A 27,243-nucleotide genomic window follows, 5' to 3' on the forward strand; every position below is an offset into this window, starting at 1 on the left:
GTACTGACAGTGTAAATGACCAATAGAAAAGCCGCAAATGAAACTGCAACGCCATTTGCGGCTTTTCTATTGGTCATTTACAATGAATGAATGTTTATCTGTACTTGTAAATAGTTGTCCTGACCTTCACTTATTTGGACTTGCGCCGCTTCACGTTGTTCACAATCACATGTGTCACTGCGCCGTTTATTCACTTATACACTGCCAGTACACATCTGGTTGTTTTGGTCACTGCAATTTATTTGCAATTTTGTGTTCTCTATATGTAAATAATAACTTTTGCATTATCCTTTGGTCTCCCTTGTCCTTTTTCCCCGTGCCTTTTGGTTTTTTCCCCCTTGCTGAAATTGTCCCCTAACGACCTGATATTCCTGTTGAGACATTGTTTCTGTTACGGATCACTATCACCATCACAATCCTTCTCAGCCTCATATTTGCCCAGGTGTGTGTACACGTGTCTTTCTTGGGTGCCAGCGAGTTCTCATCACTGTGTGCCTGCTGCCTGTCCAAGGTATTTGTGTAGGGCAGGCTTTTGTCCAAGCCACTCCTGAGGTGCCTGCTCCTGATTTTCTAGATTTGCAGGGCTCCTGTTGGATCTGCTTGCGGGTCACTTTGTTCCAATCCATGTACATCAGCTTCAGAATTTCCTGTCTCTTTAACGCTGATAACATGAGCTGGAAACTTCATCTTTGATACTGTTTTGCAATGTCTATCGCCTGTGCAGAGTGTTAAGGTGAATGTATTCTAGGCGATGTTTTTGGATCATACTAATGAATACGCAATGTTCAAACTGAACTGGGAGATACTTGACTGTACAGGTCTGAACTGGGATTGAGGAGTGGTTGCTGGCACATTGAACATCAATCAGAGCACCATGCCAGGTTACGGGAGAGGTAGGTGTGTGTCAGCTGGCCTTTAAACGGTGTCCATAAACGAGACACTTCATTGAAGGAAAGGAAGGCACTGGCTCACTCTGCCATACACTTCTCCAGGTCCATTAAATTCCAAAGAGGTAACACGCCCCAATATAGGCACACAGACCAACCTTGCTCTCTTTACTGCAACTGTTTGACAACTCACATCCTGGAAAGACACTGCACCACTATCTAGAAGCCTATAGCTTGAAACACAACCCTACAGCCTTGTACCTGATTGATGCAGTCCCTAACCATCTGTGGTCCCCATCTTGAAGAACTTGTTAAACAACCCAGACGGTCGAAACGCAACCCGTCAACTTACATAGCCCGGGGGAACATTTCTGTGAATTAAAAGGGAGCTTGGGACTATAAATAAAAACACTGAGTGATCAGATGGCTATATTTTAGCCCACATCTGTCTCCAGCATTAGCATTTGTTCTGGTCCTAGTCCCTTAACAATCATTCTTAAAGATCTCCTCCAACCTCCATGATTGTATTAAAATTGTGTTGTGCACAATAAATTTGCCTCCACACCACGTTTGTTCGTGTCTGGGCTATTTGTTCACCCCAGTGAAGTAGTGTAGACAGACACTCTTTTGATGAAGTAATTTTTTTACTACTATGAATTAATAAAAGTGCTATTTAGATTATTAGTATGCGTGCACTATGTCTTATAATGTTTGATAATTAAATTGTAGCTAAATGTGAATCTATTCAAACCCATGGCTAATCCGAGTTTTTTGCACCTAAATGTACTATTCATAATTGATGGCCGAAGGGAGTGTAATATTTGAGGTTTTGTTTATTGTTTTCTTTTAAACAATGTTTTACAAACCATTATTGGCAAAGACCGTATCTTGGAACTCTCATTATGATGGTGCGACCTATTGGCCTCGCTTTTGCGTTTTTTTTAAAAACTCATCTTTGTAAATTAAACCTATGTATTTAGATTTGCTCTTATTCATAGCCTTTAGTATCTTTTCTCTTACCAGTAAGAATCGTTATTTCCTATAAAGTGTATTAAACCATACCGGTTATGCTAGGAAGCACCCACACTGTCCTATTGAACATATATGTGAACTTTTGTTTAAGTAAATTATTTTGCAAGTATATGGCTGCCATGTTTAGGCAGCGACAGGTTTTCTCTTTTTCTTTCGTGGCCACTTCGTGTTTAAAATGGCAAGGAATTACAGACACTCAAAGAGACAGCGCAAATGCTGCCTAGGTGTTACCTAAAAACATTGGCATTTATAATGCCAATAACTCCAACTTTGCAGGGTGCAGTACTCATATGTGGCCGAAAGAGGTCCCATTGGATCTCTTTTGACCACAAATGGTACAGCCCCTTGCAACATGGCTAGGTACAAAACATTGGCATTTATAATGCCAATAACTCCAACTCCAACAAAAGCGAGACCTATTGCATTTCCAATGCAATAGGTCTCGCCTTTGTTAAAGTTAGAGCTGTTTGTGTTGACAATGTTTTTACTTTTGCTTTTTCATACCATTGGCAATAGTGCTATGCAAATATAATAACTCCACTGCAAATAAAAAACAAAAGTAAAGTTTCTGCCCATCTTTGTAATTTGTTCCTGTCCATGTTCTTTGTATATGGTGGCTTTTCATTGGTCAATAGGCTTAGTAGTCCCTCCTTAGTACCCCCTAGCCTCTTCTTGTAACCTCCCATGAGGACACCCCCCTGTTGCATGAGTTGTTACTCCCTAGATTTTAATTTCAGCCTCCGAGCACTATTTTCTTAAAGGGCTTCATGCAGGACCCAAGCTTGGTCCTATGCAAGGCTGGCAGTGGTTACTTTACACACTAGCCCATTTCACATTAGGCCTCGAAAAATATACTCGCGATTGCAAGTAAAGTTTTATCAGGTCAAGCTATTTTTAGCACCTACTAGGCCCATCTGGTGAGTAAACTTAGGCTGGAAATGAACAGGTGTTCTGTTCATTCAGAAAGTGAATGAGCATTAAAGATGCCATTAAATCTTGTTTTTATCTTGACAGGTTTGGTGTCTGTTCAAGGAAAGAGGTCAAATGTCAGTTTCTATTAACTAATTGTTGCTTGGAAAATTAAGTTTATTTTTTGTCTCTCTTACTAGACTTGGTGTTTTTGTCAGGTGAGCTGTCCGTTTATTTTATTTATTTATTCAAAGTTTTGTATAGCGCGAACAAGATCCTTACAGATATTAGAGCGCTTCACAGAGACAGGGGTAAGGGCAGCAGGAAAGAACAGGAATAATGGGAGCAGTATACTAGTCAGTAACATAGTAGGATAATAATAACGTACAGAGAACATATCAATATACAATCAGGTAGACAAGTAATATAAGACGGCACAAGTCATTAATCTCACTACAGAAGTGTTCAGGTAAACCCTGGATGTGTGGGTGGCTTATACCAAATTCTTAGGTTAGAGAGAACACTGAGTGGGGCATCGGGAGGGTGATTCAGTGAACCAAAGTGTATCATATATTGGTCGGTAGTAAGAGGGTAGCGTAGTAGTGTCACCATCGAGTATAAGTATAGTGCCAATGGACAAGGTGAACAGTGATACAAAGCGATGCAGAGTCTCTGATCCAGTACCTATAAAGTTCAGGAGATCTTGGCCAGAAGGATGGTTTTCACCTCTTTCTTGAAGAGTGCAGTGGAGGAGATAAGCCTGGTTTCAGGAGGGAGCGCATTCCAGATCCTGGGTGCCATTCCTGAGAAGGAGCGCTTGTATGTTTTCTCTTTCCGAAATCTACGAGGTTTCAGGAGTAGATTTTTTGTACTTCTATTGGATCTCGAACCTCCTGATATAGACAACTTTTGAGCGAGGTAGTTGGGTGCATTGTGGTGCACGGCCGCGTGTGTCATAACTGCAATTTTTTGCTGTATTCTGGCTTCAAAAGGCAGCCATTTTAGAGACTTTAAGTCTGGGGATATATGCGAGTGTTTTCTTGAGCCAGTAATGAGTCTCGCGGCAGCGTTCAGGGAGGCTCTTAGGGGTGCCGTTGTGGATATCGGGAGTCTGCTGAGGGCCACAATTCCGTAGTCTATTCGAGGGATGACTAAAGCTTGTACAGCAGTTTGGAAGTCTTCGGCAGGGAGGAAGGGTTTAATTTTCCTCAGTGTGTTGATTTGGAAGTTAGCTCCTTTTGTGGCTTTGCTAACGTGCTGCTGCATGTTGAGCTTGGCGTCAAGTGTGATGCCTAGGGATTTCGCCGAATCCACGATGGTAGGTTGGACATTGAGTGCTGTTAGGTTATTGAGCCAGGTTTGGGTGGTGGAAATTTTCGCCGGGGGTGAGATGAGTAGGAACTCCGTTTTCAGAGCATTTAGTTTGAGGTGATTATCGGCCAGCCAAGATTGAGTGTTAATAAGTGTGGAATTCAGATGTTTGATATCTTCCGGGGATTGTAGCTTTAGGTAAAGTTGTGTGTCGTCGGCGTACATATGGAATTGGACATTGGAAGCTTGGAGCAAGGTGGCGAGCGGTTCCATGACGAGGTTGAACAGTGTGGGGGAGAGGGAGGATCCTTGTGGAACACCTAAATCTGCAGGCACAGGTGTAGATAGCACATTGTCGATCTTGAACTTCTGAGTCCGGTTATGAAGGAAGGACGAAAACCATTTGAGAACAGTTCCCGATAGACCCATTCTAGTGCTTAGCAGCTCCAGCAAGTTCTCATGTTTGACCGTGTCAAATGCTGAAGAGAGGTCAAGAAGGATGAGGAGGCAAGACTCATTGCGATCAAGGATTTGGAGGGCGTCATCAATTATGTGTGTCATAGCTGTTTCCGTGCTATGTTTCGCTCGGAAGCCTGATTGATGAGGGTTGAGGAGGTCAAATTGATCAATGTGTTTAGTTAGTTGGAGTTGGACACATTTCTCCAGCAGTTTGGCCAGGGTGGGGATATTGGTGATGGGACGGTAATTGTTTATGTCAGACGGATCAGCTGTAAGTTTCTTGAGTATAGGCGTGACTTGCCCCACCTTGAGGGAGTCTGGAATGAGACCTTGTTGAAGGGAGCTGTTGATGATTTTGGTCCAGAGAGGGAGGAGCAAGGGGATGAAGTCTTTTACAGCATTAGCAGGTAGGGGGTCAGTGAGGTGATTAGAGGGCTTCAAGGTGCCGAGCAGTTTGTGTATTGCTTCTTCCGAATAAGTATCGAAGTACAGCCAAGATGCATTGTTTTTAGGTTGAGTGTTAGACATCCTGGTGTGGTTGGGGAATCGGCTTACATCCATGATGAGATCATTTCTTATGTTGTCAGTCTTTAGCTTAAAGAAAGCAGAGAAGGCTTCACAGTGTGGGGTGTCGCTTGTTGTGCTGTTTGATTGTAACGGTTGTGTCTTTGTTTGAGTCTTGATTAGTTCGAACAGCTTTCTTGGCCTGTTTTTTGCTAGGTCCAACTGGCGGCTAAAGAAGTCCGACTTTGTGCGCTTTATTTTCCTGAAGTAAACATTTCTCTTGTTCTTAAGCCTTTTGAGATGCAGTGATGAGGGGTCAGATCTCCAGGTGCGCTCTGCCATTCGCATAGTACGCCTGTCGTCATTGAGTCTGTCGTCATACCAAGGGTTGGAAATTTTGGTGGAGACTCTTCAGTTGCAATGGGGCGACTTCATTGACTATTGTATTCATAGAGATAAGGTAGTGGTCGGTCAGTGATTGAACATCCGAGGCACCTGAAGGGGGAAGGAGGAGATTGCCGATGTGGGGAGGCAGGGTAGAGGGGTTAAGATTCTTCATGTCCCTTTTCCAGGTTTTGGATTTGGTTGGTTGGGCCGGGTTAGGTTTAACTTTTACGTTGATAAAGAAGGTGATAATATGGTGATCTGACCAGTCACAGGGTTGGATCGCCTCCAGTTGGGTAGAGTTCTCTTTGGCGATGATGAGATCGAGTATCGAGCCTTTGTCGTGTGTTGGTCTATCGCATATTTGGGTGAGGTCAAGCGCGTTAAGGAAAGTTTCGAGACTATTCACCACTGTGTCTTTCTGATCGTTCCAGTGGAGATTGAAGTCACCCAGGTAGACTTGGGTGGTCTGTCGACCGGCATTGGAAGTGATCATGTCCATGAGTTGTTGGGTGAATATGAGGTTGTCACCAGGCGGGTGATAGATGAGATGTAAAGCACAGACTTGTTTGCCCTCGCTGGTGATGTCGAGGCAGAGAAGTTCACAGGAGGAAGGGGAGGGGGAGGTGGCTTTAGTAACGGAGAGGTTGCTCCTAAAAATGCATGCAATTCCCCCGCCCGTCTTGCCCGGAGGCCTGTCCAGTCTAGTGATGTGATAATTGGGGGGGACTAGTATGTCCATAATCGGGGTAGAGGCTTCAGTAAGCCACGTTTCAGTCAGAATGGCTAGGTCCAGATCCATTGCTGAGACGAGATCAGCGATGTCGGAGGAGTGTCTCTGGGCCGATCTGCAATTGAGTAGGATGCATTTGAGTTTGGGAGAGAGAAGGGTGGTCGAGCCTTCTAGTGTGAGGGGAACTTTTCTGAGGTTGTTAGGGACGGAACCTCTGTTGTTGAGTGATGGGAGCCTCAAAGGATTTGTAAGGATTGTGGGTATGGGGATGTGTGTGTTGGATATGTGTTTTATCGGACCTGGGCCATAAGAGCGTAGGAGAGAGCCTAGGTCGCGGTCCGACAGTGCGTTGAGGACACGACGGGGGCGGTGGGAGTTATTGCGAACGGGGATAGTCGGCCAGCGCGGGTGTCGTTGGAGGCGGGGGTGTGTAGGGAGGGTGCGTCGTTTGTAGGGTGGTGGGATGGTGGGAGGTAGACTGGGCTGTGAGAAGAGAAGGTCTTTGATTGCGTGGACATCTTTTTTGACTTGTAGAAGATCCTCTTTGACTTGTTGGAGGGTGGATAAAGTCATGTCAAGAGGTGGATTGGAGATGACGTTGGGGGTGAGAGCCATTGGAGAATGGTTGAGTAGTGAGCTAGAAAGCGGGCAGGGTATCGAGGGGGGGGAATATGCTAGCGTTGTTGGAAGGTTCTGCGGTGATACTGAGTGGGATGGCATTAAAAATGTGGGCGGGTTTGTGGGCGAGTGGTGTGGGTGAAGTAGGTGGTGGGTGGGAGGCATAGGTGGTGACGTCAATGGGAGACGGTGCCGGTGAGTTGAAGAGTGAGTGAAGGCTGAAGACAGTGGGGGAGACAGGAGGGTAGTGGGGGCTGAGAATAGGAGGGGGGAGAGAGGGGGATGCTAATGTAGGGGAGGCGGTATGTTCTGTAGGATTGGTTGGGAGGGTGAGAGTGTCGTGGGTGAGAGTGGGGAGGGAGCTGGGGAGGGAGAGGGATCTGCCGTGGGGGGGATGGGAAGGGGGGGTGGATAGACTCCGAACGGTGGTGTGTTCAGATGGTGGCGTGTTGTGGGTGGGAGTTGTTATGTCAGGGGGGAGAGGGATGGGGGGGGTACGAGTGGGGGTCAAAGGGGTAGTGTTAGAGGGGCGGCTAGTATATGAGGTGGATAGATGTGTGAATGCGCTTGGGGAGTGTGGGGCGTTAACAGCAGGTGGGCGATTGACTAGGGTGCTGGGGGTAGAGGTGAGGTGCGTGTGGATCCGACGCTGAGCTATGTTAGAAGTGTTGTGGGTGGGGGCTGCGACGTCAGGGGTGATAGTGCTGGTGGAGTTCTGGGTGGGGGTCCGCAGCTTGGAAAGGTGCTCTTTGAACTTGGGGAACAGGTTGTCTAGTAACTCCAGGTTCTTGTCCGTGGATTGAATTAGGACAATCCCGTTATTGTAGATAGTAATGGTAGTCCTGCCAGGGAAGAGTTGGGAAGGTGTGATAGAGAGAGTTAGGCCAGGAGTTGTTTTCCTGGTGGTGGAGACGGTGAGTAGGGTTAGGAACGCTATTCTCCATTGGGCTCTGCGTGAGGTGTGGAAGATGATATCAGTATTCAGGGCTCCATTGCCCGATGAGAAGTAGGTGTCGGCAAAGGGTGTTTCAGGGTGCGACCTCAGGAAGTTATGTTTAAAACGTTTAGCGGCTTTTTTGGTGAGAGTGGAAGGGTAGTTGATTCTAAAATTGTGCTTACCGATGAGCTCCATTATAGCGTGGCTGTAATGTTGGGTGTAGGAGATAGGACGACAATAAACACTGTCAGCCGTTTGTTACAGGGCAAGGGAGTGACACTAGTGAGTGGCCAAAAGTGGCCCAACGTATAAGAGGTAGGAGTCGGTGCAATCCAGGAACAAACAGTGCGTATGTGCAGCTTACATAATGTATACTATATGTGAGGTAGCAATCAACATACACCATGTAAAAGATATGAGAGGTAGAATCGGTTAGGTGGAATCAAATTTACACATCAGAAAGTAGGAGGTAGCAGCGGTGTAATCTAGGTGTAGAAAGTGGCTGGGTGCAGCTTACATGACTAAGCGAAGTAAATGAGGAAGTAATAATCAGTGCAACATAGTGATAGAGTGAGAAGGAAGTAGCTTACATCAAAGGACCAAATAAATGAGGTAGCGAACAGTGAATGATAGGTATGAAGGTGAGATAGGTGCAGCTTACAACATATACAGTATACAAATAGGGCTAAACTACTAATGCATTACTGAATCCAATGTATGTGCAAACAAATTACTGCAATAACAAGTATGACCCTAGTGGGCAGCCGGTAGAATATGAGGGAGCAATCAGTACACTGTCGGTGAGTAAAAGTGAAAATGGGTGTAGGTTACATAGGTGTAGAATACCAATATTAATAAAATAATATAATACTGCAGTAAAAGGCAGACACTTAAGCACATCAAGAACACCAGGTTACATAAAGTGTAAAATACAATAGTAATAAAATACTGCAGTAAAAGGCAGACACTTAGGCACGCAAAGATTTAAATACAGCGCTATGTAGAGTCTGTGGTACCGATAGAAAATAATAGTCAGAGAGACTAGACCATGATGGCCGCCAAAGAGAGCAAGAGTAGTTTAAAAATGGCCACCAAGTAGGGAGGATTGAGTCATTAGTCCTCTTTTAGTTTTTGCTGTTTTCATAGCAGGGCAGAGCAGTTTCACATTCTATTCCGGCTGGCTCAGGGTCCTGCATACCATGGGGAGTCTTATCTCAGATTTGTTATCTAGAGTGGGGCTGCTGAGGGGCCTCGTGTGTTCAGGCGGTAAAGGCGGGGATTGAGTGCTCAGTTTAGGGCCCCGGCCATTTTGAACAAAAGAGGTTTTTTTTTTTCAAAGTGAATCAATAAGAAAAACGAGTGGGCAAAATAAGTAACTAAACCAGCAAAAGGATTGGGGCACAGTAAATACCTTAATCGGCCTTCACTTTAGCATGCGGTCTGCAAACCCAGCCTCAGGGGCAAATACGACCTATTTTGCCAGTGTTTGCATATCACGGATTGCAGTGGCGTCCAGATCGACAGGCTCACCTTCGAGCCGAGGGGTGCCGCGTCTGCTCCCGTGTATTACCTCTGTGCAGCAAATTCTAAAGAGAAACGTGAGCGCACGCAGGATCGTGGAGTTTAGGGCGAGCCATTCCCAGGGCAAATCATTCCTCCTTGCCGGGCTCACCCCCAGAGGATGGATGTTCAGGGTGTGAAGAAGAGCCGTGTGAAGAGGAGCCGTGTCAGACCCCTCAGACCTCTCCCTCCTAGGACGATGGCGACTGCAGGCGGAGGACGAGCTGCCAGGCACACGACGTACCCGGCCGGGCTGGACTCGCCGATCCCGGCCCGCGATGATCAATCAGGCGGGGGAGCCCAGACTCGCCCGCTCTCCGCCAGACCGCCCCGTCCCCCGCCTCCTCCGGCTCCACGACCACCGGGCGCTCACCTCCCCAGGTGTCGTCGCAGTGAGGCGCAGGGGACAGACCAGCCAAGTAAGCGGAGCAAGCAGCCAGGTGCGGAGCCCAACGGACGAGACAGGGTGCCCAGCTCCCAGCAGGACAGTGACGGTCCCAGCAGCAACCACCGGCGGGCAGCACCACTTTGCAACATCGCACTCCAGGCGCCAGCGACGCTCCAGGTCAACTTCAGCGACGTCCCTTAGACAGCCACCGACCTCGCCAGGCACACCAGCCGGCTCCAGGCAGCAGGCATCCGCTAGTTGGTCAGCGGGGAGCCCAAGGTCCGCGGTGGAAGGCGGGAGTGTCTCGGTCCCTGTCCTTAGTAGTCAGAACGAGGATCTGCAGCAGGCATCGTCCAGCAGGTAGGAAATCCAGTTACTTTTTTTTCAAATCCTGTTACTTGTCAATCCAGTTACTTTATCGTTGCTCCAGACGGTGCTGCTCGGAGCTAATGGGGATAAAAAACCAGAAAACTGGATCCCCAGCACAGGAGCTCTTGCAGGGAGCTCCTATCCGGCGGCCATCTTGGTCCGTTATTTTCTCTAACACATTTAAATAAATAGCCTGTAAATTAATAGTACAAATATTTCAAAATATATCCGGAATTACAAAAGCACATTTTTTGTAATTAAGAAGTGTGATGCAAACTAAGAGTTAAATAGGAGCAAAACAAACCAGAATACTTTACTTGGTAATGTGCAAATGAGACACATTTACAGAAACTCTATTTCTAAACATTATTGTTTGTACACTATATAGTTTAATCAGTAAACCTGCATGTCTGTGGGAAGGTTTGTGGCCGTTTCAATGTAAAATTTCTGCTGATTGCAAATTACAGTGTGACACCACTTCATGCTTTTAGTTATGTATTTATTAAAAGTGATAGTATTTAAACATGATTTGAGAAACATTCCTGCCTCTGCCCTGGTAACAATGCTGTTAATGAGCTAAGCGGCAAGTCAGGTGTCATGTGTTTCCTATATGTGGGTAGATTGGTATTAGAAATGGAAAAAAAGTTTAGTCTATTAAATCAAACAAGAGTTTTTTGTACAGCAGACATGCTGAACTCGTCCATTTGGAGGTGCTCTCTTGTGATAATGAATGAATTAAAATATTTGACAGATTATGATTTTTCGAGGCCTGCACATTTATGAGACCTCTATAAATTTCCCTGCTTCAGCTCCACACAGAGTACAATCTAATCCGGAATAAATATAATAATTCTTTTGTCACATTTCAAAGCTACTGATTATATATATTGACATAGCTATTTGAATGTACTTGTGGTACTGTATTGCATGCAATGCATTAAGGCTAGGGTAGGGTAGATTTACCATATCTTTTGTACCATATGTGGCCAAAGGATATCTTTAGGCCTCATATGGTACTGCACCCTGCATTTTTAATGCCAATAACTCCAACTCGACAAATGCGAGACAGGCAATAGGTCTCGCATTTGTTAAAGTTAGAGCTGTTGGCGTTGAAAATGACAAGGTTTTAACTTTTGCTTTTTATAACAGTGGCAATAGTGCTACGTAAATATAATAACTCCGCTGCAAATGTGTGTGTATATATATATATATATATATATATATATATATATATATATATATATATATATAAATTATTTTTTTAAGTAAAAATCTTCGTTATTTTCAACACCAACAGCTATAACTTTAACATATGCGAGACCTATTGCATTGGAAATGCTTGTTTTAATTAAAGCAATTTGTGTTAAATACACCCTGCACCCTGTGCTTCCTTACAGGAAACTGGATGTGTTTAGCAAAATATATATATAAGCTGCGCCTCCGCTATGGCGGGTGAGCGTCGCCCCACTGCTTTTAAGCAGTGCAAAGTAGAAACATAAAATTATAATAACTTTGAGTTATCATTTTATGCTTGTGCTGCTTTGCGGGTGGGCGGGACTGCTCTGCTTTCAGGGCAGGGGAGGAGTGCTTTGCCCACTCCTAAGTGCACATGACTGTCGGGCTGCCCAAAACAGTCATGCGCACTGTCCTGTTCTCTATGCAGGCTGCCTTGCAGCCTGTGTGGAGAACATACCCAGGCCCCTATTACCTGGCTGAGCGTCAATCCAGGACAATCCGTGATTGGTCAGGGGAGTCTGGGTGCCTACCAATCACAAAGTTTGAGAGCGGGAGCAGTGACGAGGGACCTGGCCACAGGGTAAGTAAAAGAAATTCTTATTACATCTCGTGCCACCCGCAAGCCATGTTGGCTGCGTGTGTGTATATATATATATATATATATATATATATATATATATATATATATATATATACACACAGTAACTTTTTAGGGTGAGCTGGTGTAAGCAGCCTCAATTGTTAGCGACTTGCTCTGGAAGTGGGACAGGGGATGGGCTCGAGCTTTCGGCGATTTCAGCATGTGCACGTACAGCCACGCGCCGTGCATATCTCCTGTCCCGCTTCCGAGGCAAGTCAGCCTCCTGCAATTAAAAAAAACACACACTCACTCACTCACTCACTCTCACTTACCGGCTCGGTCCTTGCCCGTCAGGGACTTCAGCATTCAGCCTGCAGGGTTCCGGACGTTCTCCCGGCGGTTCCTTCCTGTTTCTTTTGCAGGCCCCGCCCACGTCCCAACGAAGGCGGCCTGACTTCCGCGATGTCGCCTCAGTTCTTCAGGTCAGTATGATCGGCATTTCTAATTTTGTTTCTATTGCTTTTTTTTCCTGTTATTTCTGCCTCCCAACTCTACAGTTCTTTCTCCCTATTTTCCTCGCGCCCTCGCCCTTCATCTGCCGCTCCCTCTTTTCCTTTCTTGCTCTGCTTGAATAATGCAACAGTTTCACTTTCCTGGCCTGAGCTGGCGCAGCCCCTCGGACATCAGCGGAGAGACGTCGGTCTTCCGTACAAGGATGTTGCCAGGATCCTCGATGGCCTTTGGAACAAGCTCCTGGAACAAAAGTGGGGCATCGTGGCACCTGTGCGTCCTTGCTCTTGTTGGAACAGGCAGCCTAGGTTTCCGACTTCCTCATCACTTCCGAAAACAAAAGTGGAAGCGGTCTCACCGGGCGGATTCAGACATAGCGGCCAAAAGGACATAATATTTATGATGTCTAATCCATTGCGTAACTCTGATCTAGAATGTGCTCAGGATCAGACTGGGAAAGAAAATAGGCTCTGGCGCCTTAATAAACAAGCATTGGTAAAACCAATTACATGCATGCCAACATGTCCAAACTGGGAAGTGGGAGATTTTAGGGAAAAATAAATCTGGGGAATGTATTTCTCCATTGGTTTGCATGGATGCTGAGGCAATGTTAGGTGGGAGACAGCTAAAAGTAAGCAGTTTTTTGGCTCCAAAAATCGGGAGTCTCCCACCCGAATCAGGCCTATTGGCATTTATGACAATAATTAGTCTCGTCTATGCGAGGTCTATTGGCTTTGTCAATGTTTTCTTCTCAGTCAAATTATACAGCAGCATAGTTACTGTGCAGCATGGCTGAAAGTATAAAGAAAACATGTGCTTTGACGGAGTAAACGCTGGTCGCGTCCTATTGCTTCTTTTCTTTTTTTACTTTCAACCGTGCTGCACAGCAGTTGCGGCCCGTGCAGGTAAGAGCGGTGGGGCAGGGTGGGGGTAGCACTCGACAGACAACGACGAGGGAAACTTAAATTAACCTGCCGCATCGCCATTTTTACCTAGTCGCCGTTTGTCGACTCCCCGCCCTCCTGCCCCACTGCTCTTACCTGTACAGGCCGCGCCTGGTTGCACAGCAACCACGCTGCTGTACAACATGGCACAAACCCAATATATTGACAAAGCTGGCCGTGCCATAACACTTTTTCTGGCGTGGGGGGGTATGGGAAAGAGGCACGCCACAATGGGAGGACTGGAGGTCGGGGGAAGGTAGCACACCCAACACAACACAACATAGCATAGCATAACAAATCAAAGCATAGGATAGCAAAACATAGCATAGCAAAACAAAACATAGAATAGCAAAACAAAACATAGCTTAGCATACAGCATCACTCCGCACCACCACAGCATCACTCAGGGGCACCACAACATCACTATGTGCTACCACAGCATCATTGAATGCCACAGCATCACTCGTTCGCCATCACAACATCACTCAGCGCCACCACAGCATCAATCTGTGCAACCATTCAACAACACATGGTTCAAATATGTTCTCTCAATGTTTCAAGCTTCATTACAAATCTAACAAAAAGATGTTAATATTTCACTTCTGTTCTTGGATTTTCGTCACAATAAATTACACTGAACATAATCTTCACAAAAGCTATTTACAAAACTCTAAGCTATTGCCAGTATAAATTACAATAACTTTAATTTAAGTATTAATTATTGAAAAAAAAAATTAAAAGCCATTGTTATTTGTAATATCAATACATGTAAGTCACGTAAATACAACACATATTGCATTACAAATGCTATAGGTGTCACATTTGCGAAAGTTATAACTATTGGCATTGTAAATGACAAAGGTATTAATTTCGCTCTTTTCAAAAAGGAAACATAAATAAAATATGTGTCATTTACAATACCAATAGCTCAAACTTTCCTAATGCGAGACCTATTGCGTTGCAAATGCTTGTTCTAAGAATAGGCAGTGGTTTATGTGACTGCTGCTTACTCAAAACATTTTTTGTCAACATTCACAAAAGAGAGGGGGGCCCCCTTTCAGTTTGCGAATGGGTTACTACTACATTTGTGTACTCAGTACAATATTAATATTTTGCAACCAGAGTACGGTCCTAAAAATGAATTTTCCCCCTTTCTGAATGTGCATTTAGAAGAAGTGCCCTAAATTCGCCTCTTCAAATACCGATTCAGTTGCAAATCCAATTTACTATTCAGTAACTTGTTAAAGAATTGCAGTTTGTTTTTCATACATATCAAAATCCTTTATGCTGATGCAAATGGCCTGATTCTGCGAAATGGAGCTTTCTCAAACAATCATGTGGCCCTTACTGGTTTGGACATCCTGTGGCCAAGAAACTAGCAAAACCACCCTGGTTACTCCATTACTCCTTCCAGTTGAATGGTTGAGCTCTTTCGAAAAGGCTTGCTTGAGGTGAGCAGGGTCTTTTTTAAATTCAAATTAAGCACTTAGCGGTCATGTGGCTTTTGCCAATGCTCTTACCTCATTTAACAAGCTCCCGCCTCTCCTGTCCTGCTGCGGAGCAGGGTTTGTCCAGGAGTCTCCTGTACTCATTTTGTAGGTGCAGTAATAGTGAAATGTAAGTGCTCAGAAAAGAATATTATCCTAATTTTTTTTCCAAACGGTTTGTTGAGGGAACAGGTGATTTGAAAAGTCATTAACAAAATGTCCCTCTCTGAACAAACCAGTAAAGAAAACAGTGGTTAAGTTGACTGACCTAAAGCTACTGCTGTGTACTACTTATTGTACGAACTTTTTATTATTGGTAACACAAGATTTTCCATTCCAAGCTAGGTCTGTTGACTTTGCCAATGGTTTTGTTAGAAATGAAGTGCTGAGTCCAAGAGCAAAATACTTTTTTTGAATTGGGCTAAGGAGCCTGTTGTTTCCTTGGTGCTGACACTCAGGGAAACAGCAACGTGTTTCTCTTAATTCTTGAGAACCAAGCTAGATCGAGGCACGCCACATCTCACGCCTTGTAGAGTTATTTTTCTCAGACCCGCTTCAACTTTTCTTTATAATGTCGAAAATGTTTTGCTTGTAAAAACAATATTTTCTGAACATTTTAAGAGCATACTACAAGGTCTTGATGCTGCTACCCCCGCCCCAGGGAGATAATGAAAAATGCTGAGTCTGCGCAGTGTGGGGTCTGTGTAAATGCCTGCCTGCACTTCACTTAGGTCATTAGTTCTTAACCACATCGGTGCTTATGACGAGCTCAGCTCGTCATGAGGGGCACGGGGGTCGTGTGCTCATGACGAGCTGAACTCGTCATAACCGCCGCAACGCTCGCACACGGGGATAATTCCCCCACTGTGCTGAGCGTTCTACGAAAACGGGGGTGGCTGTGACGAGCTGAGCTCGTCACGAGCACCGTAGCGCTGTGCGCGCCCCCGCCCCCCAGCACAGCGGTGGAATTACCCCCGCGGCAAAGGGGTTAAACTTTTCACTTAAGTGGACCCCCACCTACTCAATACTGGAACCCGTGGACCAGCACTGAATCATTATTGGAGTCTGAGATGCTTATTTATTGATATACACTTTATTAATCACTTTATTAATCTGTTTATATTAATTAATTTTCTAAGCAGTCGCAGACACCCTGAGTAGGCTTCGCAGACCCCCAGGGGTCCCATACCACAGATTAACCACCGACCTAGGCTGAAAGTGTTGAGCCTCTTCTGAAACCATTATCTGCGTTCAGTCAGCAGGATATACAAACATTAGAATAGATTACCCCAACTTCCCTTAACATTGAAACTCTTTCTTTAAAGACCTTTTGTTTCCTCTGGATTTCAAATGCAATGCATGTGTTTATTTAAGAGTGTAATGATGTAGCTCTCCAAAAAATGGAACAAAAAGCATCCCCCTTTAATGTAAATTTGGACAGAGAAAGGGATAGCCATTTAGTTTCAGAGCTGCTCAATGAGAAAACAGAACACATGGAATTAATTCTGGCTACTCCGTTTGACGACATTGTGTGACCCTAGGCAATTACTCTATTTCACTGCCTCCTTCTCTTTCAGCATCGCATTTTAAAGCAATTGATACACCGTGAGCACTATGGGAAAAAAACTCTGTATATGGTGTATTAGACTGTAATGGTGCTCTATAATTAGGACCTGGGCCACACATAAGGAGCGTATGACAAATCACTTGCCTCTTGATTGACTCATACAGGGGTGTATTTTAGTCGGTGAGATTTAAGGGTAGTGAATCTTAAATTTCTCAACTGAAAAAGCTGTGGGCGCAGGGTGAGAAGGGTGATATGGTCACGATTCAGGATGGACTGTTCGCATGAGGAGCTAGATCAGCACTGATTTGCACTTTGTGGGTCTCTGGGGCTGATTTGGAGTTTGGCGGATAGGGTAAACCTGCACCCCAAATTTAATGACCTCTTGCCTGATTTTGAGTCTGGTGGACCCTAAGTTTTATGCCAACAGAGTAACACTTCCTCCGACGGCCCAGCTGAGAACAGCATGTCAGAGGTAACCTATCCACTGCATATTCGGGAGCGGAGGGACAATAAAAATAGAAAAAAGACCTCCACACCATGGGAGGTAACTCTCATGTGTGAGGGTCATTTGGTTTTTATTTTTCAAAAACAATCTTCCGCTGTAGTTTTTTTTTAAAAAAATTAAAAACTTTGGAAAAATTTGACAGTTGTCCATCCTTCTGTCAAAGTTTTGCTACATTAACTGGAACCGCCAGTGGTTCTTCATGCATAGAGATTTACGCACAACCTGCAGACATCTCAAAATTTTGCGGGCGGGACAAGGACAAGGGTGGCTGACGTAAAGTCCTCTGCCCCCCTGCCTGCCGTTACTCTATCTACCAAGCGCTAAATCAGGACCCCTGTCTGGAGTGGCCCAGTCCGGAAAACAATGATTTGGAATGCTACTCAGAGCTATTGGCAGTGGTTAGACTATTGGAATGGATTCCTCTTGTCACCTTTTGGGTGTATGGTTGCTAGTAATATGCTTGGAAACTTGAGACTGGTGCAGCTTTCTACTGCCAATGTTTGTGAATTCCAACAAGTAGTAAATTTACATCCATGGATCCAGATATGCTACTACACTGACTATATATTTAAGTTCCTGACCCAAAAAATGAACAGTTTAAAATCTCTTGATGAATTCAAAACGATAAGAAAAACTAAAACAGACCTAGCAGACCCCACTCTGGGCCCCCAGTCCCTACTTCCAAGCCAAGAATGTCTTTATTTGGGGTCAGATGACGTGTTGCACGCCCTGAAGCAACACCCGTGGACTCATGGCATTGTCGTCAGTGCTGTGGGTGGGCATGAATGTTAGTAAGTTTAGGTTTAGAAACCATTCATTCCAGTCCCGTCCTCACAATGCAGTGGAAAAATTTAACGTACTAGAGTGAAACTCTTCCTTTTAGAGAAATGCATTATGTTGAATCTTTCGCATTCTTTTACAAAGACCTCTGCATGTTAAAGCAGTTTGGACCTGCAATATTAGAGCAAACTCAACTGGATAAGAAACGCACTCAACAAAGAGGCCTAGTTTGAAGATTGCAACAAAGAAACAAGTGACAGTGCCCATAAATCACTTCCTGTGGGCCCACCAACACTGACCGGCTCAAATCTGAGCAGTGGCACGGAGAGACTCCCATCCGCTTCACCCCGCTTTAGCAGCTTAAGTGGCGGCAAACACCAAAAGTTGATTACCTTCACTTAGACCCCTCAGTCTTCTGGGATGCAGACACAAGCTCATAACACGCTCTAAGGACAGGGAAGGGCAGGGCTGGGCGGTGGGGGTCAAGTGCTGCTATCTGAGCCAAGTCCTGTAAATCAGAAAAAGAATGAAATTCTGCAAAGAAAGAAAAACGGACCGAGAGTAGCTAATAGCGGACGTGGGAGAGACAAACGGAAGTAGGGAAAAAATAATCTGAGAAAAGAAAGAAGCTTGGTAGTTAGAAACTGGAGTGGAGGAAGGGGAGAAGGATAAAGGGTGAAAGTAATGGAAGGTGCAAGGAAGGAAATATAGAAGGAAGGAAATGTGAGAGGCACAGTGGTAGAAAGGGTGGGTGAAAAGAAAAAAGAAGGGGGAGTGCAGGAATGGATGGTTGAAAGGATGGGCAGAAGGGTGGAAAGGATGGGTAGAAGGGCGAAAGGATCACTTGGTGAAGGGATAACTGAAGGAAGGGGTAAGTGATTGATGAAGGGATGTATAGGCGGAAGGAATGATGGACAAACGAGTGAGGGTGAATGGCTGGAAAAGCGAACAATGTATAGATCTGTGTGAAGTGAATATGGGATGGATGGAACATTGAAAATATGGAAGTGTGAAGGGATAGATGAATGTGAACAGATGGATGGAATTTAAAGGGTTGGTAAGAATAATGGAAAGGTGAAAGGAAGATGAATGGGTGGAAGGGTGGCAAGATGGATGGATAGATGAGTGGATGTAATTATGTTCTGAGAAGGTTCAGGCTTACTTGATTCTTCAAAGTGAAAGGTATTTACATTTTTTGGCTACTCTCTTGGAACAGAGGGCAGTTCTTCCCTATTTCCAGTGAGAAATCGGTACCAGATTGGTGATGAGCTGAAATCGTAATTATAATTAGTCTAATTCTACATGCTTTCTTATGCAGTCTTAGTTGAAGTGTAGTGGTTGGCACCGAATTGGCCAGCGATTGTAAATACTAGAAGAGCTAATCCAGCCTTCCTGACCGTGTTTTTAGGTCTCGGTTTGACAGCGCGTGCGCTGTCTCAAAGAGGTATGTTGTGTTCAATCTGTTGGCTTCAGCCCGCCCATATGCTTGTCATTTGCTCGCTCTATCGCCACTTTCCTATCTTTTGTTCCTATTTGTCCATGGCATGCATGCTTCATGCCTCTTTTTGTGTTTAGCCCTCTCCCAGAGCATGGACCAAGTACTTGTGTCCCTCCACTTCTTCCATTTTAGGAGCTACTTTTTCCTTTGTGTTTGAGCACTCCACACGAGTGCTCATGTTTTCATTTGCTCCGTCGTGCATCAAATACAGTGACTCGTAAAACGAAGCACTTTCAGTGAGTAATCAGAGTACTGAAAACCCGCAACTAGACCGCTCATGACCAATTTGTGTTATGTGATTTGGCAATTTTCTTGTAATAATAAACATGCATTATGTGGATTTCAAGTCGGGTATGATAGGTCAGTTGTACTGTTATCAATTTGACCAATGTCCTGTGTAAAATGTTGGGAATTGTAGGTAGTAAAACTAATTATAGAGCAGAAACAAAACAACAAGTCCCAGCATGCCAGATACCGTTAGCTGCCTGTAGGAATGCTTGAATGAGCAAGATGACAACTATGAGGATTGTGTATGCTGAGCACGACTTGGAAGCTTGCTATTATGGCAGCAGAACATGGTCGACCTCGCCCAACCACTCAAGAAGCTTTCCTATGAGTGCGCTGGGTCTCGAAACAACACTGTGTCACGATGTGCTCCCAATGAGCTGGTAACTGGGGCAGAGAATGTTTATTACACTGGGGCGCCCTCGCCTCCTCCTTTACGCCATAGCCAGGAGTACCAACTTCACGTCACCATGCCACGGGAGGCCTGCTGCACGACACCACAACCAACCCCACAACCACCGCCACCTAGTCTCTGGGACAACAAAGAGAAGGCAATATTGCGACCCTTTGCGTAGACTAACTAAGCTCTATGGCCATGTGCTACTCTTTCACAGGCAGCTTTACACCCACAGGCTGATGAGCACCCTGCATGCCTCCTTAAACAGTCCGTGTAAAACGGGGAAGCAAAAATCTACAGAGGTCATCATTACGAGTAGTCCAATAAATCATTCAAACAAACCGCCCTTGTTAAATATTATTCTGTAACTATCGCACAATAAAGATTTTTTGCTCACTCCGCGCAATCTGTATTTAACGGGTGTTAAAAACAATCATATAATGTAAATAGAGCACCTGATACAAAAACACATGCGATTTCTACTCTGTGTAATATATATAATTTGAGATAAGCATCACTTCTGTTATATGTAACACACGTGCAAAACAATAGGAAATAGTTATTCCTAGCCCCATGGAGCTCAATATGTATTGGTGAGCTCTCATACAACTAGAACAGGCCTATTACATTGTTGTTTTTTTTTTTTTTTTTACAAGGTTAGGAATATTATTCTATTTATTTTATTTGTATTTTCCTATATACCATTATCTTTGTGTTCATTATTTTTTTTAATGTATTTTACAACAAAACCATAGGCAGCCACCATCATCATGATGTTTGACACAGTTATTTACTCCACATAGTCGGTGCTGTTCCTCGTGCTCTTCTTTTGGCCCATTTATTGTCTCCTTTCCTCTTCACCCACCCTCTACTTTCCCGATAGTGCTGTGTCTCTTCCCTGTTTATGAATTCACACTCTTGCCCCTTTAACGTTCCCAGAGTATCCAGACATCCCATTTTTTGGGTATCCCCTCTCTTCTTAGACTTGTTTCTTCGCCAGCATGCACCAGTCCATGTTTTCCATCAAGGTTTTGATGTCTAATAGCATAGAGAGGCAACACAAATATGTGTCCAATTTAAAAAAAAAATCTTTGTTTCAGAAAGTCCAACCATCAATGTCTCCAAAAACTCCCAGCCGAGATCATTTAATACCATTCTTTATTCTTTATTTCTTCATATTAAAACAGCCAACGCGTTTCGCTCATACAAGAGGTTCTTCAGGGCATTTATTATTTGAACGTTGGATTATGCCAAAACTGCCGTCATTTGAACCTCCAGCTCCTAGAGCAGCGAACAGATGTAGCCTCTTAATTATACGTCCTCCGTACATGGAAAGGAAATGCAGGGTACTGCAGTTGGCCCGTACATACTCACTTCAAACTGCCAACTACTCTTTGGCAGTTTGAAGTGAGGATATACAGCCAATTGCCGTACACAGCGTTTCCATATACTATCCCTCTTTTGATTTTGCTGGATCATTCACATTCCAGGTGAATATTTTCAGCCTGGTATTATGTATAGGTGATGGTTATGAGATTGGGATTCTAGAACCACATTCTTTCCCTGGCCCCTTTTTGTAGCTATTATTTACGTTTGTCAGCCTGGGTTGTTGCCCTGTCCCTCTTGGTCTCTCCAGTGGCTTATCTTTTAACTAACAGAACCAAATACTCCCCACTGTCCTGCAGACCAGGCCTCTCAACTGCCTGCCATTGTAACGTGCATAGTGTCTGTCATCCCATGTTCTCCATAAACTTTGGGGTACACCATGTGCTGCCTCCCTCGCCGCTAGCCCCTTCCAGTCACAAAGACATTATTGTTTCTCTCAAAGTGCGGCCATAGTCTTTGTCAAAGAACAGATCCTTTTTTTCTCTACATGACCCAGGTCTTGCAAGCTAAGTCTGGTGTCTACAGTGTCGCGGTTCGATAACCCTGAGGGTCTGTGGTCTCTGACCCAGTTTGCAGGGGAGCTGCCATTGTCTCTCCCCCCGCCCCCTCCCATCGACTCATCCATCAGGAGTGTGTTGGTTCCCTCATTGTTCTTTCTCTCCAGTGGTTTTATGTTGGGAAAAGCTGTTGGGCCTTCTACTATTCTTGCGGTGGTCTGGTGAACCAATAATTTCCCTGCCCCATACTCTCGCTGTTCATGCCTCTAGGTTTTCTTGCTATCGTTAAGTCTTGTTCCCTCCGACCTGCATCCATCTAACCATTCCCACACCTCCTCAGAGTTAATAGAAGTCTTCGCACTCTTAAAGTAAAATCTGGAAATAGTCCAATCATTGAACTTTGATATTGGAGATGATCTCAGGTCACGGCTGCTTGTAGTATGGCATCCCTGTCCCCGTGATTAAAAATGCGTGTTATAGTCATACTGATCGTGGCTGAGTTATAGCAGCGCTGTGGCCTCGCTCTATTGAGAAAAACTTTCAGAAGCCTTTTGTTTTCAAAGTATTTAGAAGGAAGTCCTCCAGAAACAACTCTTCACTCAGGCCCTCTGCGCTTTCACGGAGACCCACAACTCTTATGTTGTTCCTGCATGAGCACCCTTTGTAGTCTTCCAGTTTTCCCCGTGCAGAGTCATTTTCTTTCTCCAGTCGGCCAACCTGGTCTCTCAGTTTCTTAATATCATCGCGGAGTAGCAGTAGATCTTTTTCCGTCGTGATGTCTTGTCCCCCTAGTCCCAGCTTGCAGCCTCTCTTTCCCAGGCCGCCTCCAGTGAAAGCAACAGGGCATCCAACGCTGTAACGCACCTCTGCACCCCGTCGCCCCGGTGCCTCTTGAAGTGACCCATTGGTGCTGCCCTGGAGCTTGCCCCGTACTCACCTTAACTCCAGAAGAATAGTCCTGTATGTCGCTGCTGAGTACATGTACACAGTGTATGTGTTTTTCCCCATAGGATAACATTACTGCATTAGAGACAATACAGGTACATCTACCAGTTTTCTTCAAAACTGCTATTCTTAAAAAAGTACTTACCCAATAACTATGTTTTTGGTGTCAAAAATTATATAACAATATGTGTTCTTTTCAATATTAGTGAGGATCTCCGTATTGAGTGTGGGTATATCATCTATTGTCTGTGTGTATATCTAACACACCTCCTTGATAAGCCCAAGGCTGCTTGACCAAACTTCCACAAAAAGAGCACCTTGGGATAGTTAAAGCAAGCCCCTGTTGACTCAGAAGGGATGCCTCGCCTCTCTACACAATATACCTCTTTTTGGGATATTACATAAAGAGCCAGCTTCCTAGAATTGTGGCATGTGTCGATGCAGCTTTTGAGGCAGCAAATAAATATCCACCAGATACATTTTTGCCTATTGTATTTATTTGTTCTAGGCTGTTAGAGGACAGAGTCTGCATCTCAGGGTTCTGATCTTCGGAAATTATGTGGTGAGTCGAAGGCTAAACTTACCAGTATTGAGCACTGTGTAACAAAAAGTGTAATTGTTCTACTTAAGGCAGATGCAAAGCAGCAGTATCAGGCAAATAGTACCCATGGTTGCCGTCCTTTCTCCCTCCTCGTCTGAGTGCATGCGAGTTTCAGCTTCTTTATCTTTCATAAGGGACACTTCCATTCTGGAGTCCTGTAGTACATCGATCTGACCACCGCTGCAGGTGTTTAGTACGCACCACCTTCCAGGGCAGGTACCATTTGTGGTGTCAGTGCTCATGTTTGGCCCAATGGTCCTTAATCCAATTGGACCTCAACTTGGAGGCCATGATAATGGAGTTAGATGCAGCTAGTGATGGCATCACTTCTGAGCAGAGATAAGGAGAACCACATCGAACGTCGGTGATATGTGGTGCAATTGGAGATTTTTACTGTAGATTTTTTCAGTAGATCAACATTTATAGATAAAAAGCAGCATATGTGAAGGTAAGAAACTCTTATTTCTCTTCATTTTAAAGGGGCATTGCATAGCTCAAAGGGGCCTTCTGAACATCAAGTCATATCCTTTAATGTTTTAATTCGGTGAAGACCTGACATGATCTTTTCAGGGCTAGATTAGCGACACACTATTCTCCCCATTCCTGCTATTTTAACTTATTTCTTCTGCATCCCTTCCACCCAATGCCAGCCTGTCTACTGGAATTTACATTTACATTCCCAAAGTCTTTTCAAAAGGAAGAAGGTGAAAATCATTCTTCCTTTGACATGGAAATAGCCAGAAAACAGTTTGATTTTTAGAATCCTATCTGAAAACCATTTGTTTTCACATTGAACTGTATGAAGTAGCTGCAGGGCCACATGCTGATGTGTTACAAAATGTATTCAAATGGCCCAGTACAAATAGGTGCCGGGGCGTTTTCCTTCATTTGTCATGTCTGCCTAACAGGAGCTGATGACAATAGCCTGCATTGCTAAAGTAATAGGTATATGGAGTCCTACTAAAAACACTGTGATGTTGGAGGGGACCAACTCTGAAATTGGTTTCACAGAGCATGAATCTCCCCACTAGACATGATTTGTTGGATGTGGTTGGTGCCAATATTGTTTTATTTACTTTTACTGCTGGTGCTCCTTCATCTACTATCTGTCTCCTTACAGCTCTTTCTTTCTCTCCTGTCTCTCCAGGAGTCCGATGGCGGTCTCTACGTATGCATGAATACATTCCTGGGCTTTGGGAAACAATATGTAGAACGGCACCATCGAAAGACTGGGCAACGGGTCTACCTGCACATGAAACGAACGCGCAAACCGGTAAGAGTGGGCACAACTCCTGGAAATTGCACATGGTAAATGTTTGTGGTGGTGCGGCAAAACTGTATGCAGGTTAAGTGCTTAAACCTGATGCGGCAGTTGAGGACTGCAACTGAAGTGTCTTTGTGGTTGCAGAACTGTGTTTGGGACCCGGTACTGGAATACTCATAATGCTCGAAGACAGGATCTTTGAAGCTGGAAGTTCTATTGGTTAAGGTTGACGTTCTTGATCATACTAACGATTTTCATATTTAACCAAATTTGTTTCTGTACAGAAAGTTGAAGAAAACACTTCGGCCACTGGAGACCCTCCTAAGAAAAAACCAACGCGCCTTGCTATCGGTAAGATGCCAAGATTATTCATGGTCCGAATATTGTCTCTGAATTTATGCTTTTCTCCATAAGCTGAAGAATAGGCTCCTTGAGTTCTCCTGCTAGGTTAGGCACCAACACCAGGATAGGGTGTGTGATCTCTTGCTCTTAAAAAAAGAAACCGGAAGGGACCAAGCAATTTCTACTGTCTCATTATAAGTACGGTGCATGACTAGATAGGCCCTGTGAAGTCGCTTATTAAGCTTTTGGCAAGGCACCTAGATCAATATTGTTTTTCACTATCTGTTGGGTACTAGGATAAGCCCCGTTCACTTGTTTGCCCTGGCATTGGTAAGCCAGCAGAATATACACTGTGAATTCCTCTTCCTTTGGTCCCTATGCTGGCAGTGCAAGTCTTGAGGAGAAGCATGGGATTAAATACCTGTTCTAAAAATTGTTTGTTTTGGCTATTTCCTCTGCTAGAAGAGCTGTTCAAATATTTAACCTACCCTCTGAGGACTTTATTACGTTTTCTCCGTGTAACATTGGATCAGTGAACCGGTCTATATTTTTTGATTCTTGACTCAATATCTCTTAAGCACTCATTTCAAGTTCCTCCAGATATAGGTTTAGGGATACCGGAGGGCCAAAATCTCCAATTCCACCTGGGCAGCTTCGAGCAGGTGGTAAATGTGCAGGCTGATTTTAGTGGTATTGGTAGTATATTATGGGTAGTGTGGATGCTGTGATGCAGTGGAGAGCATAACAGAATATGGCACATTTACAGAGCGGTCTGGAGCTGAGCGCAGCGGCTACCTGCATCTTCTCTGCCAAGTCCCCGGTATCTCTGGGTCTTGATCATTCTGGGCTAGGAGACACCAGAAACACATAATGGACTGGAGCTTTATCCCCCTCCCCCTCTCTCAGATATCACTCCAGGCCTCTGTAATGAGGGTATTATAGATCTAACTTCCTTTTCTAGCTTTACCTCTCAAAACTGGAAAGGGAATACAGAATGTTGCATTTCAACAAGAGTTTGATGCTGGAGAACGTGTTGTATGTAAGAATCGTTCTCTAGAATTCAATCTACTATTCTACATGGTGTGAATCGCGTTCATCGCTTCCCTCTTCGTGCTGGAAGAGAAAATCGCAGTAGGATGAAAATATGAAAACTAGTGCTAGGTTAAAAGAAACCTGCTCCAGCAACTTTCCTGAAAATTGCTGGCCAAGGTCTGATGCCACAACATTTGGCCTGTCTGCAGGGAAGAACTGACTCCTCTTGGCGCCTAAGTAGTAATGGTAATAGGTCTACCTCCGTCACCGCTGGGCCCACAAAAAAGCAGTTCTACACTCCACAGTGAGACTTCTACTCATACATTGACCACATCTAACTTTTATTCAGAGGCTTACATTTGAAAGCCATATCAGTTTAAAGAATCCTCTTAACTTGCCAAAACACCTCGCCATCTCAGTAGACCAAGGATAACCCGAAAGGAAGGACTCGCTGTATCTAGAAATTCCAAAGTGCAAATTCTCGCAAACATGACCGATTGTACAGAGGTGCCTGCCTCATTTTAGAAGTCTCTCTTGCCTGAAGAGAGAACATAGTCCTCTTTTCTTACCTCCAGTAAAGGTTTAACGAACCACTTCTCCATGTTATTCCTAAACACCATTAATCTAAGCCATTTTCTCTGGCCTGTAAAGTAAAAAAGTTTAATCCCCCATTTCATGTATCATGATACTTTATTTCAGCAGAATGTTCACCTGTAGTTCATGACTGTTCTATTTAAAGCACACTCCTGTGTGTCTGAATTGCGGGCCTATATAAAACCATAAATAAATAAAGAGTTCTGCTCTGTCCTGACAAGTACAATATAGTCTGTTATACAAAAGACTTCTCATACCGGCAAAGTGCTTTCTAGCTGCTTATTTTTATGGTAGTGTTGGATGGTGGGGAGGGGTTGAATGTTTGATCGAATTACAATCAGAGTGGTGACCTGCGGTTGAGTGTGTGTGTGTGTGTCCCTGTGTCTCCCCAGTGGCTAAACGCAGCTAAACTATAGAAAAAAGCACAGCGTATAGTAACATTTACAAAATGCCCATATCCGTACCTAAATGCAGCGGACTGAGTGAGAGTTAGAAGCTAACTAGGGAGGGCAACACATAATTGTGTGCATAGATGCACTACTCTTGCACAAAGACTTTAAAAAATCAATAGCAGAAAATGACCGCCAAACTTGTGATGGCCTGTTTCCCAGGTTGTCTTGTCCAGTGTTGAGGGTCCCAAGTTGTAGGTGAGACTTGTACTGTCGACGATGACCGCCTCTTTCCAAGGCTCATCTTGCTTCA

The 27,243-nt window shown here is 44.4% G+C and overlaps 1 protein-coding gene across 2 annotated transcripts in view; it reads left to right on the top strand.

Annotated features, from left to right (window-relative positions):
- The window catches only part of USP5 (ubiquitin specific peptidase 5), a 164,919-nt gene that overhangs the window by 34,613 nt on the left and 103,063 nt on the right, over positions 1 to 27,243 (top strand). For both annotated transcript variants that reach the window (XM_078651524.1, XM_078651521.1), the window contains exons 2-3: positions 24,457 to 24,582; positions 24,858 to 24,924. In XM_078651524.1, the coding sequence (XP_078507650.1) occupies positions 24,457 to 24,582; positions 24,858 to 24,924 (193 nt within the window). The remainder of the gene's footprint in view (positions 1 to 24,456; positions 24,583 to 24,857; positions 24,925 to 27,243) is intronic.

The sequence above is a fragment of the Lissotriton helveticus genome, chromosome 7 (assembly GCF_964261635.1).
Source record: "Lissotriton helveticus chromosome 7, aLisHel1.1, whole genome shotgun sequence".
NCBI classification, from domain to species: domain Eukaryota; kingdom Metazoa; phylum Chordata; class Amphibia; order Caudata; family Salamandridae; genus Lissotriton; species Lissotriton helveticus.